The sequence below is a fragment of the Pongo pygmaeus genome, chromosome 9 (genome assembly GCF_028885625.2).
Source record: "Pongo pygmaeus isolate AG05252 chromosome 9, NHGRI_mPonPyg2-v2.0_pri, whole genome shotgun sequence".
In the NCBI taxonomy this organism is placed as follows: domain Eukaryota; kingdom Metazoa; phylum Chordata; class Mammalia; order Primates; family Hominidae; genus Pongo; species Pongo pygmaeus.
In genome coordinates this window covers 23,327,546-23,342,393 of record NC_072382.2, presented here as the reverse complement: position 1 = coordinate 23,342,393, position 14,848 = coordinate 23,327,546, and the positions used below count along the sequence as shown (strand labels likewise).

At 42.5% G+C, this 14,848-nt stretch overlaps 1 protein-coding gene across 1 annotated transcript in view; it reads left to right on the top strand.

The window, feature by feature from the left end:
• Nucleotides 1–8,478: 8,478 nt before the first annotated feature.
• The window catches only part of ALKBH3 (alkB homolog 3, alpha-ketoglutarate dependent dioxygenase), a 39,698-nt gene continuing 33,328 nt past the window's right edge, over nucleotides 8,479–14,848 (top strand). The window contains 5 exon segments of the mRNA XM_054439133.2: nucleotides 8,479–8,837; nucleotides 10,239–10,387; nucleotides 10,740–10,843; nucleotides 11,642–11,676; nucleotides 14,288–14,335. Of these exon segments, the coding sequence (XP_054295108.1) occupies nucleotides 10,309–10,387; nucleotides 10,740–10,843; nucleotides 11,642–11,676; nucleotides 14,288–14,335 (266 nt within the window). The 5' untranslated portion in view covers nucleotides 8,479–8,837; nucleotides 10,239–10,308.

Below are 14,848 nucleotides of genomic sequence, written 5' to 3'. Positions count from 1 at the left end.
ACTCAGGAGGCTGAGGCAGGAGAATCACTTGAACCCAAGTGGTGGAGGTTGCAGTGAGCTGAGATTGCACCACCGCACTCCAGCCTGCCAGCCTGGGTAAAAGAGCGAGGCTCTGTTGAAAAGAAAAGAAAAACAGAAAAGAAAAGAAGAAAACAAAGAAAGAATTATTAACCATAATAGGGGGTTACTGACAAAGGGAAAAAGAGAACTCTAAGAACATAAGTGTAAGCCAAAAAGTATCCGAAACAGGTCTCCATCAATTTAGAGGTTTATTTTTGCCAAGGTTAAGAACACATCTGGAAGAAAAGAACATGGAATAACAGAAAGTCTGTGGTCTGTGCCTTTCTCCAAAGATGATTTTGAGGGCTTTAATAGTTAAAGGGGAAAAGTGTGCTGGAGGGGAAAGAGAGAGGGTCTGGTGACCCACAATACTAGAGAAAAGGAGCAGGTAGGGGACTAGTCAATTATGTATTCATCTCACACCCAGTAAATTGGCATTTTACATTAGATAGGGTGAACACAGAGGAGCTACCCATGGAGATATTTAACCTTGATTGGTGGCTCTCTGTTGGGGAACAAAAGGAAAGGCAGCTTCTTGCATGACTCAGCTTTGAGCTTAATTTTTCCTTTTGGCAGAGTGAATTAGGGTCCCGAGATTTTATTTTCCTTTCACACGGGTGTAACAGATGCAGGGAGCAGCCTCTACCTCTAGTTCGAGGCAGAACAGTGAGGAACAAACAACTCTGAAATAGCTCCCATCTGCCAGGGTTAAGGATCCAAACCTCACTGGAGGAGACATGGTGGTGTTTTGCTGGATGGCGAAGTTTGCTGGCATGCTGCACCAAGATAACTCACTGTGGTGCTGGGAAGCTGCCAAGGGGAGGCACCAAGCTCTGCTGGCCATGGTGCGTGGCAGAGCTAGCTGAAAAGATGTGTTCATGTCTTAGGCCTGCCATAACAAATTACCACAAATGGGGTGGCTTAAAAGAACAAAAATTCATCCTCTCACAGTTCTGGAGACCAGAAGTCCCAAATCAAGGTATTGGCAGGAATGTGCACTCTACAGGCTCTGGGGGAGGATCCTTCCCCACCTTTTCCAGCTTCTGGTGGCTCCAGACATTCCTTGGCTTGTGGCAATATCCCTCCAAACTCTGCTTCCACCTTCACATGGCGTCTTCGCCTGTCTTTCTCTGTCCCTCTGTCTCCAAATCTCCCTCTCCTTATAAGGACAGCAGTCATTGGATTCAGACCTGCCTTAATTCACTCTGCCCTCATCTTAATTGATTGCATCTGGAAAGACCCTACTTCCAAATAAGGTCATGTTCACAGGTTTTGAGTGGACATAAATTTGAGGGTGGATATTATTCAACCTAGTACAGAGGAACACACAGGAACCATGGAAAAGAGCCTCTTCCCATCAGGAGTTTGAGACCAGCCTGGCCAATATGGTGAAACCCCGTTTCTACTAAAAATACAAAAATTAGCCGGGTGTGATGGTGCACGCCTGTAGTCCCAGCTACTCGGGAGGCTGAGGCAGAAGAATCACTTGAACCCGAGAGGCGGAGGTTGCAGTGAGCAGAAATTGCATCACTGCACTGCAGCCTGAGTGACAGCGAGACTCTGTCAGAAAGAGAGAGAGAGAGAGAGAGAGAGAGAGAGAGAGAGAGAGAGAGATTAGAAGAAAAAGAGCCTCTTTCACTTTTATAAGGGCTAATTAAAAAAATTTTTTTAAAGAGCCCCTTCCTCCTTCAGGGTCTCTTCAGGACTATCGACTAATGAAGCTTACTATTGAATCAGCTAGCAAGGGAAAAATGTTCCAGTATAACAAGCAGGCAATAAAGGATGGATTTGGAGCTGAGAGTTAATAAGGATTGATGATTCAGAGTCCACTCCTTCAGCTACTCAGTTTCCATATGCACCACCCTTCTACACACATTTCAACTTCTGTAGGATCAACACAACATCTGCTTCCACCTAACAAGATAGAGCTATCCTTCACAGAAGTGAAGGCGTTCTCATTGTTTCCCCCAAAATGAACTTCCAACATTCACCATATCTACTACTGACCGTATGAAATAGTCTTCAAATTCAATCATAATTCTACTGAATGTTCTGCTACATAGAAACTAAATTGTAAATGTAACCTCCAACTACATGCGTATAAAATAATGGAGAGAGAAGAACATGATTTTCATGTACAAAACACATACATATAACTAGCAAAGAGAAAACATACAAAGCTCATACAGTCTTTGTTTCTGTTATTGGTTATAACATCACAGGTGGCTTCTTCCATATTTCCCTTGCCCTTAGCCAGAACCTCAGTTCACTGATTTCTTTACCTGATGGTACAACACAAATCTTCATTCTTAATCCAAGTTATTCATCATTCTGTTGTTTTGTTGTTGCTGCTTTTTAGTTTTCTTTATTTTTTTTTTTTTTACTGGACACAAACTACCAAGAGGCACCTGAGAAAATCCTTTTGGTTCCACACATAGTCCTTGTGTAAGCATTCCCACCCTGAGGAAGCAGACCTTCAAACCAGCACTGCTCAGTGTTGCTGGGACAGGAAGCAAGTGGGTTAATAATTATATTACTGAAGGGGGTCACTCTCATTTTCACCCTCATTCCCAGCGTCATGTGTTCTGGTTAAGGGAGAAAGAGCACCATATTCTGATCTCTGATTCAAAGTATAAACTGCATCCAATAATACAGAACTCTACCCTTTCAGGGGTTGTCTCCTGATTGGGGCCATAACTAAGTCTTCAGTAAGCCATTCCATCTTTCAATTAGCCAAACTGTTTCCAATGGGTGAGAAGTTAAGCCTATTGATGTACTTCCTTTACTGTGAAATGAGTTCCTTGATCAGGGAATACCATGAAGGGGAATAAGACACTTGTTGGGTTCACAGATGGTGGTGCTGCCCAAAGCAGTATATACAAGGAAGATAAATAAACCCATATCCAGAATATGAGTATATTCCAGTGAAGATGAATCTCCACCCTCTCTATGATGGAAAAGGTCCAATGTAATCAAACTGCTAAAAGTGGCTGGACGGTCACCTGACAAATGGTGACATATGGAGGGCTCAGTATTGGTCTTGGCTATTTTTAGGTTAGGTATGCAGCAGTAGCATTAGCCAGGTCAGCTTTGAGAAAAGGAAGTCCAAATCGTTGAGCCCATGCATATCCTCCATCCCTGCCACCATGACTACTCTGTTCATGGGCCTATTGGCCCATGCATGGCATTACAGGTATGAGCCACCACACCTAGCTCACACATGTCTTACTAAAGCATCTAAAACACTTTCTACCTTCTGTTCACCATATCCAATCAGCACAATGTCATCATTATTGTTGTCTAGAGTGATGTTCTGTAGGATGTCAGGATGAGAGGTGGACCTATAGTATGACAGCAGAAGAACTGAGGTATCTCTGAGGCAAGACTATGAGAGTTTACTGTTGGCCATGCCAAGTAAAGGCAGAATGTTCCTGTTTTTTTTTTTTTTTTTTTTTTGAGACAGGGTCTCACTCTGTTGCGCAGGCTGGAATGCAGTGGCACGATCTCGGCTCACTGCAACCTCCAACTCCCTGGTTCAAGCAATTCTCCTGCCTCAGCCTCCCGAGTAGCTGGGACTACAGGTGTGCACCACCACACCTGGCTAATTTTTTGTATTTTTTTTTTTTTTTTTGAGACAGAATCTTGCTCTGTCGCCCAGGCTGGAGTGCAGTGGCACAATCTTGGCTCACTGCAAGCTCTGCCTCCCGGGTTCACGCCATTCTCCTGCCTCAGCCTCCCAAGTAGCTGGGACTACAGGCGTCCACCACCACGCCCGGCTAATTTTTTGTATTTTTAGTAGAGATGGGGTTTCACCGTGTTAGCCAGGCTGGTCTTGAACTCCTGACCTCAGGCGATGTGCCTGCCTTGGCCTCCCAAAGTGCTGGGATTACAGGCCTGAGCCACCGTGCCCAGCCAAGGCAGAATGTTTCTTGTAAATTAATATAGAGCAAAAGGCATTAGCCAGGTCAAGAGCTGCATACCAAAGGCAAAAGGTTATGTTAATTGCCACAGTAAAGATAGCACATGGGGGACAGCAGCTGCATTGGAGTCATGGAGTAACTACCTGATTAAATTTACAACAGCCGACAATCATTCTTCAAGAGCCATTTGACTTCTGCACAGGCCAACAGTAAATTAAATGAGAATGAGAATGTGATAGAATTATCATCTGATTCTTTCAAGTCTTTGATTGTGGCATTAATCTTCACAATTCCTCCAGGAATGTGGTATTGCTAGTATTTACTATCTTGGTATGGAGGGGAAGTTCCAGGAGTTTCCATGTAGCCTTTTCTACCAACTGGCCTTCACTTTGTGGGTCAGAGAGTCAATCTGGGGATTCTGCTAGTTGCCAAATATAACTAATCCAACTATAGACGGTCCCTGACTTATGATGGTTCCATTGATTTTTTGACTTGACGATAGTGGAAGACTGGTACACATTTAGTAGAAACTGTACTTCAGTACAGTATTCAATAAATTACATGATATATCAACACTTTATTATAAAACAGGCTTTGCGTTAGATTATTTTGCCCAGCTTAGGCTAATGTGAGTGTTCTGAGTATGTTTAGGGCAGGCTAAGCTAAACTGTGATGTTCTATAGGTTGGGTGTAGCAAATGCGTTTTGACCTATGATATTTTCAACTTACAATGGGTTTATCAGGACAGAACCCCATCATAAGTCAAGGGAGCATCTGTATACATTCAGGAACTGGGGAAGTAGCCACTGGATGGATCTGTGGACAACTGGGTCCATTGTGAGTCAAACTTGAACTAAGATTCCATCTATCACTTGAATATCATAAGCCCTCACTTTCATTCGTGGGCTATAGAGGTATTCTAGGTTCCCAGGAATTAGTTAAGAGCCATTGCCCAGTAAACCCTAAAATACCTGGGTACTTACTTTTCCCCAATGTGTAACCATTTGAGTAAACGGCTGCATTCACTTGGATGAAGTCTTGGGCTGGGCGCAGTGGCTCATGCCTGTAATCCCAGCACTTTGGGAGGCCGAGGTGGGCGGATCACAAGGTCAGGAGATCAAGACCATCCTGGCTAACATGGTGAAACCCCACCTCTACTAAAAATACAAAAAATTAGCCGAGCGTGGTGGCAGGCAGCTACTCGGGAGGCTGAGGCAGGAGAATGGCGTGAACCCAGGAGGCGGAGCCGGTAGTGAGCCGAGACCACACCACTGCTCTCAGCTTGCGTGATAGAGCGAGACTGTCTCAAAAAAAAGACTTGGAGGAAAATTTATAGTATATACTTGTGACAATGGTGCAGGGTCCTTCCTCCAAGAGATGTGGCTTCCCTGTCAATCAGGAGGTTTGGGGTTGTGATACGACTTGTCTGGAAACTAGGTGAGAGACTGTGTCCATCCAGTGTGGCACTCAGGTAAGGTTTTTGGCCACTAGACATAGACTTTTTTTCTGTTAGATAGATCAAACAATTCTCTAATAGGCTGCCCATCTGTTTCATTCCTAGGGACACCATGGCCACTACCAAAGATCCTTATAAACCAACATATTCTGATTACTTGTATGTCCTGGCTTCTGTATAGGATCAATGTCCCTACCTTTAACAATTAAGTGCTGCCACTTGGCCTCATCATCTCCACTAAAACCAGGGAACCCAACTCAATGGTGGCATCTTCCATGATCACACCTGGCCTGCAAAGGAGAGCAACCACAGAGCTTTCCAAGGATGCAAGTGCTCCCTTGTCTAAAGTATTTCTCAATGCTTTAGAAAAAGGAGTGTCTTCTGGATCTTGTTGTAGGATACAGTTTTTGTGTTTGTGTCTATTACACGTGGGTCAAGGTCACATTTGATAAATTCAGTCCAACATTTCTACCCCTCTCAGTCTTTGGGTTCCCACCTCTACATCATGCCTTGGCATCTCAGTAGTATTAACTATAGACTACTGTTGAGTTAAATCTTCAATAAATCCACCAAATAAGCTGTTAGAGTCATTTCCAGTTGCATGAGTCAACACAATGTCTGTAAATGCACTCTAGTAAGTGCCTCCATATAATTGGCCTGATATATAAGTACTATATACTGCCCTCCTTACTTTAAAACACTTAGAATCCACTTCCACACATTCCACACATTAGCAAAGTATGTGTAATTAGTATAGTTCTTTCAGCGTGCAAGCTGTTTTATCCTAGATCATAGTGTGTACCAGCCTACCTGGAGCATTAATGAGGTTTGAACCTAGTTAGGGTTTAGAGGCAATGAGGCAGAAGAAGGGGAAGTAAATTCTGGTGGGTCTTGTAGAGAATGAGCTTCCCTTTTGAAATCATCTGCCCCAGCTGAGGGCTTAGCAGTGTCTTCAAGCAAAGAATGACTAGTCTCCTCAGACGTAGAGGACAAGCTACTTCCACTGCCAAGGAAGGCTCAGGGTGACGTGGGTGTTCAAGACTGTCAGTTATCTGGGTCTAAGCAGAGTGCTTATTTCAAATTTTGGGATTCCATTCCTTCCCAATTGATGCCTTAACTTTCAGAAGAGAAACTAACCTGGTAATTCAGCCCACAGGGAGTAGTCAAACACTGTGGGCCACTGTGCACTAAAGAGCCAGCTGAGAGGAGCACACTGGAACCAGAAAAAAGAGCCCCTTCCTCCTCTAAAGTTCCTCCAGCACCCTCCACTGAAGAAGCTCACTGCCCATTGAACCAAAAGGCAAGGGAGAAACCTTCCAGTATTGCAAGCAGGGTAGTGAAGGGTGGGTTTGGAATGGAGACTCAACAGGTTGATAATTGGCAACACGCTTCACCTTCATTCCTTCTCCCATGGTCTCTACCACCACCTCCTGATAAAAACTCAAACGCTTCAAATAGAAATAAGAAAATCAAGACCCTAATGAGGATGCCAAGACCATTACGAACATCTAATACTATATACTCGCATCGTCTAGGGTAACCAACCATCTCATTTTGCCCACGACTGTCCTGGCTTTAGCACTTAAAGTCCTGTGTCTTGGGAAACTCCTCAGGCCCATGCAAACCAGAACAATTTGTCATCCTACATGTGTCCTTGAGGTTTTCAAAATTTTTGTGCACCAGAATCACTTGGGTACTTGTTAAAAACGCAGGTGATTCTGTTAAAAAAAAAAAGCAGTGATTTCAGATGCAAGTAAATCATGGATTGATTTTTGAGAAATACACTATTTAGAGGCTGAAGAGGTGTTAATCACTACTTTTAGGAACTCCTCAATCCAGACTTCTTTGTTCCTGTTCCAAAACTATAATCATTGAAAAGAAAGAAATAACATATTTTAGAAGATACAGCCAAAGTTCCTGAGCCAGAAGCAGACATTGACAAATTAGTTGATGGGGGGAAAAAAACTGTAGTGTGGCCTTAGCATTTTCTCTCCTTTCAGGTTTAGGATAAATCATTTTTTTCCTTCAGTATCACAAAGTATAACAAATAATAATGAGTGCTGTGAAAATAGATTTGATAGTAGCAACAATATAGGTACATTGATGAGGTGTACCTATAATGAGCTTCCTGCAGGTAAACACTCATATCAGGCTTATTTTAAAAATTTCCACAGTGACTATACTTTGGCAGATCTTAGAGAATGACTTGCATAAAACAGTCAATTCAGTGCTACTTTTACTATTTTCATACTGTAAAGTACATGGTTAACATGACCACTTTAAAGATGTTTCTCATGAGCTCAAATGGGGTGAGCTCTTTTTCATTTTTTGAGTTTTTGTTGTGTTCCAGGCATTGTGCTATATTCTTTAAATGCATTATCTCACTTAATCCTCCCAACAAGAGCGATACCCATTTTAAAAAGAGGCAGAGTACTTGCCCTAGATTATACACCTAGTAAATGGTGGTGTCTGGGCCAAAATGTAGGTCTGTTCACTCAAGCAAAATTTGCTTAGCACTGGAGAGAGCCAAGGCGAATTAAGGCGTGGTCCTACGCCCTGCTGTAAATGCTGGGTTCGGAGGCGTGCACAGGCTGCAATAGGAACACAAAGGAGGCTCATTTCAGGCTCTCCGTGTTTTTTAGGAAAAAATGCAAACCCTTTTGCCTAACACATTATAAGCAGGTCCCCCAAACTCCTCTCCCTTTATCTAGTCCCGCAGGGACCCGGTCGCTCTTTCTGCCACAAAGATGCCGATGCTTGGACATCTCCAGTTTCGAGGAACTCACGTAGGAGACACGCCTTCACTTCCACCTTTGCCAAACCCCGACCCCTTCACACCGCTCCCCTGCACTCTCAATCCCTGTCCGCTGCAACACATATCCCCTTAACAGCACCTTCGGTGATTAAGCCCTCTAGGCGCGGGGGATGTGGGACTACCCGGACTGAGGACGGTGCACCGGAAGTAGTGGCGGCGCTGCGTAACGCCGAGAGGAAGTGCCTGATGCCGCGGCCTGTGATTGGGAGTTGCTGGAGTAGGTGCTTCACTCTTAAGGTTCCGACCACAGACTGAGGAGTGGGTCCGGGGCTGCGGGGGCTGCGAGGGCTGCCCCAAGTCCTAGCGGGTTTGCACGGGTGCGCCCGGCTCCGCCCGCAAGTGCGCCTTCCCGACTTACTGCTGGGTGCGCGGGGCTGGGGGTGTGAGGACCACCCCTGAAGTCTCTTCCTGGGCGACCTCAGGGGCCTCATTCTAGGCCTCCTGGAAGAGAAGGATCTAAATTAGGAAAAGGAAGTACCCTTATCCACGACCAAGCTCTTCCACCTGCGGAGCTCGCTTAGTCTGCACCTCAACCGTGCGGAAAGTGACTGCCCTGTTTACTGAGGAGAAACTGGGGCTCAGAAAGGTGAAGTCATTTGCCATGGGCCATGCAGCTGGGAACTGACAGATCTGGATTCAGAGCGAGTGCTGGCTGGCGCCAGAGTCCTTGTATTTTACAGCACCGGTTCTCAAGCTTTATGTGCATTAAGAATTCCTGGGTTGAGGGTGGCGTTAGTTAACAAATTCTGGGACTCTACAAATTGAGTAGATCTGGGATGGGGCTCTGGAATCTATTTTCAACAATTGTTCCCTGGCAAATAACATATGGCTCCCCAGTGAATGGAGCAAGAAGGTGAGCAAGTCGTATCCTCTGCGGGGACTGTAGGTAATTATGTTACGCTTTTAGGGCCTCAATTGAGAGAACATGTCAAACAGGAGCTCCTGGGATTGGAGAATTGGTATTTGATTTTCATTAACTCTTCTGGGCAGATGGCAGCCTCTGTCGTCTCTCCATCTATTAAATGAAATGAATTACATGCTTATCATCTGGGGGAACTTGTTAAACACACAGATTCCTGGGCCTGGCTCAGCTCTACTGAATCAGAAGAGGTGGGAGATGGGACCTGGGAATCTATAGTCTAAGCAAGCTATTAATATAAAACGAGCTTTTACCTTTGAGAACTTGAGGTGTGAAGCTTTCTTAGGTAGAAGCATAAAGAAATAGATTACAGATGTGGAACATGTGGCTTGAATTTCCTTGTTTTGTTAGCTGTACGTGCTTCTGCATTTGCTGTAGGCTAAGCTTTTACTGGTACAACTGTCAAATTAGTATTATTAGCCATTATGAAGTGGATTTATCCATTAGCTGGAGACAGGAATTTAATAAAAGTTGAATGTTAATCTACCTGTTGTTGATTTCCTGAGTGGCTTTGGGTGCATCATTAAACTTTACCCTCCACATACATACCTGCATAGTGTCAAATCTTACACTGCTTGTTATAAAGACAAATACCTGTATCCATCCTAAATCAGATTTTCTGGAGGTGGGCCATAGGTGTTTTGAACAAACTTCCAGGGAAGTTTGATGCAGCCAGTGATAATGGAATATATGCTTGGAAACAGTCTTAGCCTATTTTTCAATGTCCATGTAGGTGAAAGTGGGAATAGTACAGTTTCCTTGTATTCTACTTTTGGGGACTATTAAGAGGAATGTGGTTTGTAATAGGTCCTAATTTTAGAATTTCTTAAAATGCACTTTCTTGTGAAAGAAACAAAAGTACTATGGTAAGATTACAAAAGGTGAATGCTAAAGCCAGCAGCCCCAAATGACTAGGCTTCTTGAATGAAATGTTGTGATGACAGAAACTGATTTTACATGGAAGCTCTATTGCCATTGAGAGTCTTCTGCCTGAAATTAATTATGCCTTAGGAGTAATTGTTCACAATCCTAACTAAAAACACTGTTTTGTTTTGTTTTAATAAACAGATACCATGGAGTAGTTTGAAGCAGGAACAAAATCTTCCGAAAGCTCGGAGCAGAAGCCTTTTTGGTCAACATGGAGGAAAAAAGACGGCGAGCCCGAGTTCAGGGAGCCTGGGCTGCCCCTGTTAAGAGCCAAGCCATTGCTCAGCCAGGCAAGAATCTGTAGGGATTTTGTGTGTGTGTGGATATGGACAACTCTCATTCTCTTTTATTATATCCTTTTGGTTTATAATGGACTTCCATTTCAGTTGATGTCAAGGAATTGTTTAAAATGTGGCTGATATTTTGTCCGATTTTGTTGATGGTGAGCTAAGGGTGGGTCTTTAGTGTTCCTCATGTTTAGTCCACACCCTCAAACCTTTCAGTATCTTCTGTTGACTTTACCAGTTAGTTTCTACATGTCATAGAGATCATCTCCAAGTGGTCTTTATTGGCCCTTGCTCAGTACAAGGTGCTGAGAACAGACTTTCCCCTGGTTTGAGGCTGTCCCCTCTCTTGCTTCAGCTACCACTGCTAAGAGCCGTCTCCACCAGAAGCCTGGCCAGACCTGGAAGAACAAAGAGCATCATCTCTCTGACAGAGAGTTTGTGTTCAAAGAACCTCAGCAGGTAAATTCTTGGTTTTTTCTTCAATAGTGACAAAAATTTTCTTAGAAAAGTGATATTCACACAGTAGACACTCAAATAAATAATGACAGAATAAATTCACTAATAGCAGAGCAGAAGAACTATAATAATAATGAAATGCGAAGTATTTCAGTTCCTTTCTATGTCTGGGGATTCTTTGTAGTCTGCTCCCAGTTTATGGTCACATGTTATTCCCGTATTTTTGGCAAGGAGGTTACACCATAATGAGAGCTCGCTTGCATTGGTTATTTGAGCTCCAGCAGTCCTAAAACTGTGCTGTCTTCAGTGCTATTGCACTTCAACGTCTTTGGAATTAGATTAAAATTTCAGTTATTACCGCAAAATGCCTGATTTTTAGCCCTTTTTTCCCATGAGGAAAAATGTAGGAAACAGTGAAGATTTACTTTTTAATAATGTGGAAAAGTTAAAAAGTTGGGTATCTTGCCGTAGTAACAACCCTATAAATAATTATTAAAACTCCTTATTTTATAGCATATTTTCTATTTTAAAAAATCTTATCAAGATTTTTCCAGAGCTGCTGGCTGCTAGGAAAATTTATTAATTCTATTAATAATTGTATCTTCTTTTACTGTCTACTAGCAAATGTGAAGTAGTTTTAAGAAGAGCAGAGACAAGGGTCTCTGGTGGGTTAGTGAGAAGTTGGAACAGAAAAGAGATAGTTTTTAACTTTATTTTGACCAGAAGTGGGAAGATATGGTAAATCAGTATCCGTGAGGATTAAGAACATTCCAGAAGTAAGATCTGCCTATTTCCTTGCAGGTAGTACGTAGAGCTCCTGAGCCACGAGTGATTGAGTAAGTAATTTGCTGTCTTCCTGTAATTGTTGCCCACAGTGAAATGAAGAGCCTGGAATCTTTCCTCACTGTTTTTTCTATCTGGAAGAGAATGGCCCAATAAGTGTCTTAATTGTAGTCTGGGATATTCCCATCTCAAATGTCTTTAAACTTGATCTTTTGAGAAGACTTTCTGAATTTGCTGATAGTATAGAAAATGCAACAAGATATCCATATGTTAAACTTTGACTCGTGTAGATTTCCTGGCCCTATTTCACTGACATCTGTAGACAGTAAGCTAAACCTCTCAGGCAAAGACAGAGAGGGATTTTTCCTGAGTCATTGAAGCAGGTTTTTTGAGAAGCCATTAATTGCCTCTTTTTTTTTTTTTTTTTTTTTTTACTAGCAATGCTATGAAAGCTGCTAGTACTGTAGATGAGCTTACAGTCCATTTATTAAAACCATGTAATTATTCCAGAACAATTTAAATGATAGTAAACATTCTTCTTATATTGATCTGTGTCTAAAATGTTCTTGTCCAAAGTTGGTGAGAGATGCTTTGACTCCTCTTTTTATGCTTGTCCATTTTCATCTGATGTAGATAAATTGTCAGTAGAAACTATTCTTTTATCTTAGCAAATTAGCATCAGATATATGTTCTTGCCCATGATCAATCTGTTTGTTATGCTGTTTGACTGCTTGCAGGTTGGCTTGTATATCTTAGAAAAAGTCGCAGGCTAGTTCTAATAGTCTTTGGTTGTTTATTATTATTATTATTTTTTTGGAACAGGCTGTCACTCTGTCACTCAGGCTGGAGTGCAGTGGCATAGTCAAAACTCACTGGAGCCTCCATCTTCTGGGCTCAAGTGATCCTCCCACCTCAGCCTCCCAAGTAGCTGGGACCACAGGCGCACACCACCATGCCTTGCTCCTTTTTTAAAAAATTTTTTGTAGAGATGGCGTCTCCCTATGTTGCCTGGGCTGGTTTCGAATTCCTGGGCTCAGATGATCCTCCCACCTCAGCCTCCCAAAGTGCTGATATTACAGGAATGAGCTACCATGCCAGGTCTTTGGTTGTTTTAAAAAAAACAAGTGTGTTAGTGCCTTCATTGGTGAAGGAGAATAAACAAAACCATGAAACATGTTGTAAGCTACAGATGTGACATTCGGCCCCCCAGAAACGGGCAATTGTCAGAGAAAAATGACAGAACTCATTCCTACTTGGTCCTAGAATCTGTTAATTCTCGTTATCTAAAGTTAACTATGCTAGGTTTTAAAAAAAAATAGCCGGAAATGTCTTCCAAATTTAAAGTGAGCCATTTCTGAATGTGGGCCAAAAATATATCATATTGAAACATTTTGTTCTCTATATACTCAGGGAAACTTTATAGACAATGCATGTAGAAAATGTAGTAAATATGTGTGACAGCTATGCCTGCATTTTGGCTGAAAGGCACCCATACATCTACTTAAAAGCCTAGCTCAGAGATCATGAACCACTAACTCCCATGACAGAAGGTGATGTGAAAACTGCCCCTTCATATTATTCTCTATAACGTTTCTCTCTCTGAGAAGGATCTGACACAATTGTCTTGATAGATATGCCTATCCAGGCTGTGTCACTTTTCTCATTATGGGCCTCACCACCTGGCAGTTCTGCAACAGCTTTATACATTTCCACATTTGATTAAATTCAGTAAACCTTTATTGCCCATCTGCTATGTGCAGACACTGGGAAGCAATAATCTACCTATTCCTTGCACCTCAGGACCCCACAGTCTAGTAAATGAAATAGACATTTAATCAGATAAATTGTAATCTTGTACATCATGAAAAAATAGACTGTATCTAAGGTCTAGTGGTAACATAGAGGATGAGAGGTTAATATTATTTGCCTGGATTAAAGGTCAGGAAAAGTTTATAGGAGGGGATGCTGAAGCTAGGATTTTTGAAAGGTGAATGAGAGTTTTCCACTGGACCAAAGCTGGAGGTGGATTGGATTGGGGATGCCGGGTGATGGGGTGGCATTCCAGCATGTTGAAAAGCATGGAGTTAGAAACGTAGTGGTGTATTCAGGAGATTCCAAGCAGTTGATTGCTGCTGGAGGATGATGAGTTTATGGGAGCTGTCAGAAGATAGAGCTACATTATGAGGACCTTGAATGCAGTTTTGGGGTGCCATTGAAGGATTTTAATCAGAAGAGGAACCTCATCAGATGTATATCTCTGAAAGCAACAGAAGCCCAGATCCCTGAGATGTGCTTGCTGCCTGTTAAATGTATCCCCTATTCCACATTCTCCAGAGGAGTGCTCTATTTGAAACCTCTTTGTGCAATAGATTCCTGGACCATATCTGCCTCAATTTTGGGTAAAATATAAAGGAGTAGAATCAGAATTGATTTTATCCCAGTTTTTGTCTCCATGGCCTGATCCTGTCACAGTTCCATTCCCAGTGCTGTTAATGATATACCATGATCTTCTCAGTGGTAGAAGAAGGTGGGGATTATGCCTCTTTCATAATTAAATGACTTTGGTGAGCCAGGACTTTGGCAGTTCAGAAGGATAACTCTTCCACTGGGTAGAGCATATTGTTTTGCCTCAAACTAACAAGTCTGTTTCCTTTGTTTCTTTAGCAGACAGGGTGTGTATGAAATCAGCCTGTCACCCACAGGTGTATCTAGGTAAGCGAATCCTCACAAGAAGTGACTGTAATTATCACTGAGTTATAGTCTCTTAAAATAGTCTACTCCCCTAGATAAAGAAAATGTGGTATATATACATTATGGAATACTATGCAGCCATTAAAAGGAATGAAAGCATGTCCTTTGTGGGAACATGGATGGAGCTAGAGACCTTTATCATCAGCAAACTAACGTGGGAACAGAAAACCAAATACCTCATATTCTCACTTGTAAGTGGGAGCCGAATGATGAGAACACAGGGACACACAGAAGGGAACAATAGACACTGGGGCTTGTCGGTGGGTGGAGGGTGGGAGGAGGGAGAGGAACAGGAAAAATAACTAATGGGCACTAGGCTTAACACCTGGGTGATGAAATAATCTGTATAACAAACCCCTATGACAAAAGTGTACCTATATAACAAACCTGCACATGTACCCCAAACTTAAAGTTTAAAAAAGTCTACTCCCTTATTTCAAATAGGTAGCTTCTGCCCCTTAAATTCTTGGGTAG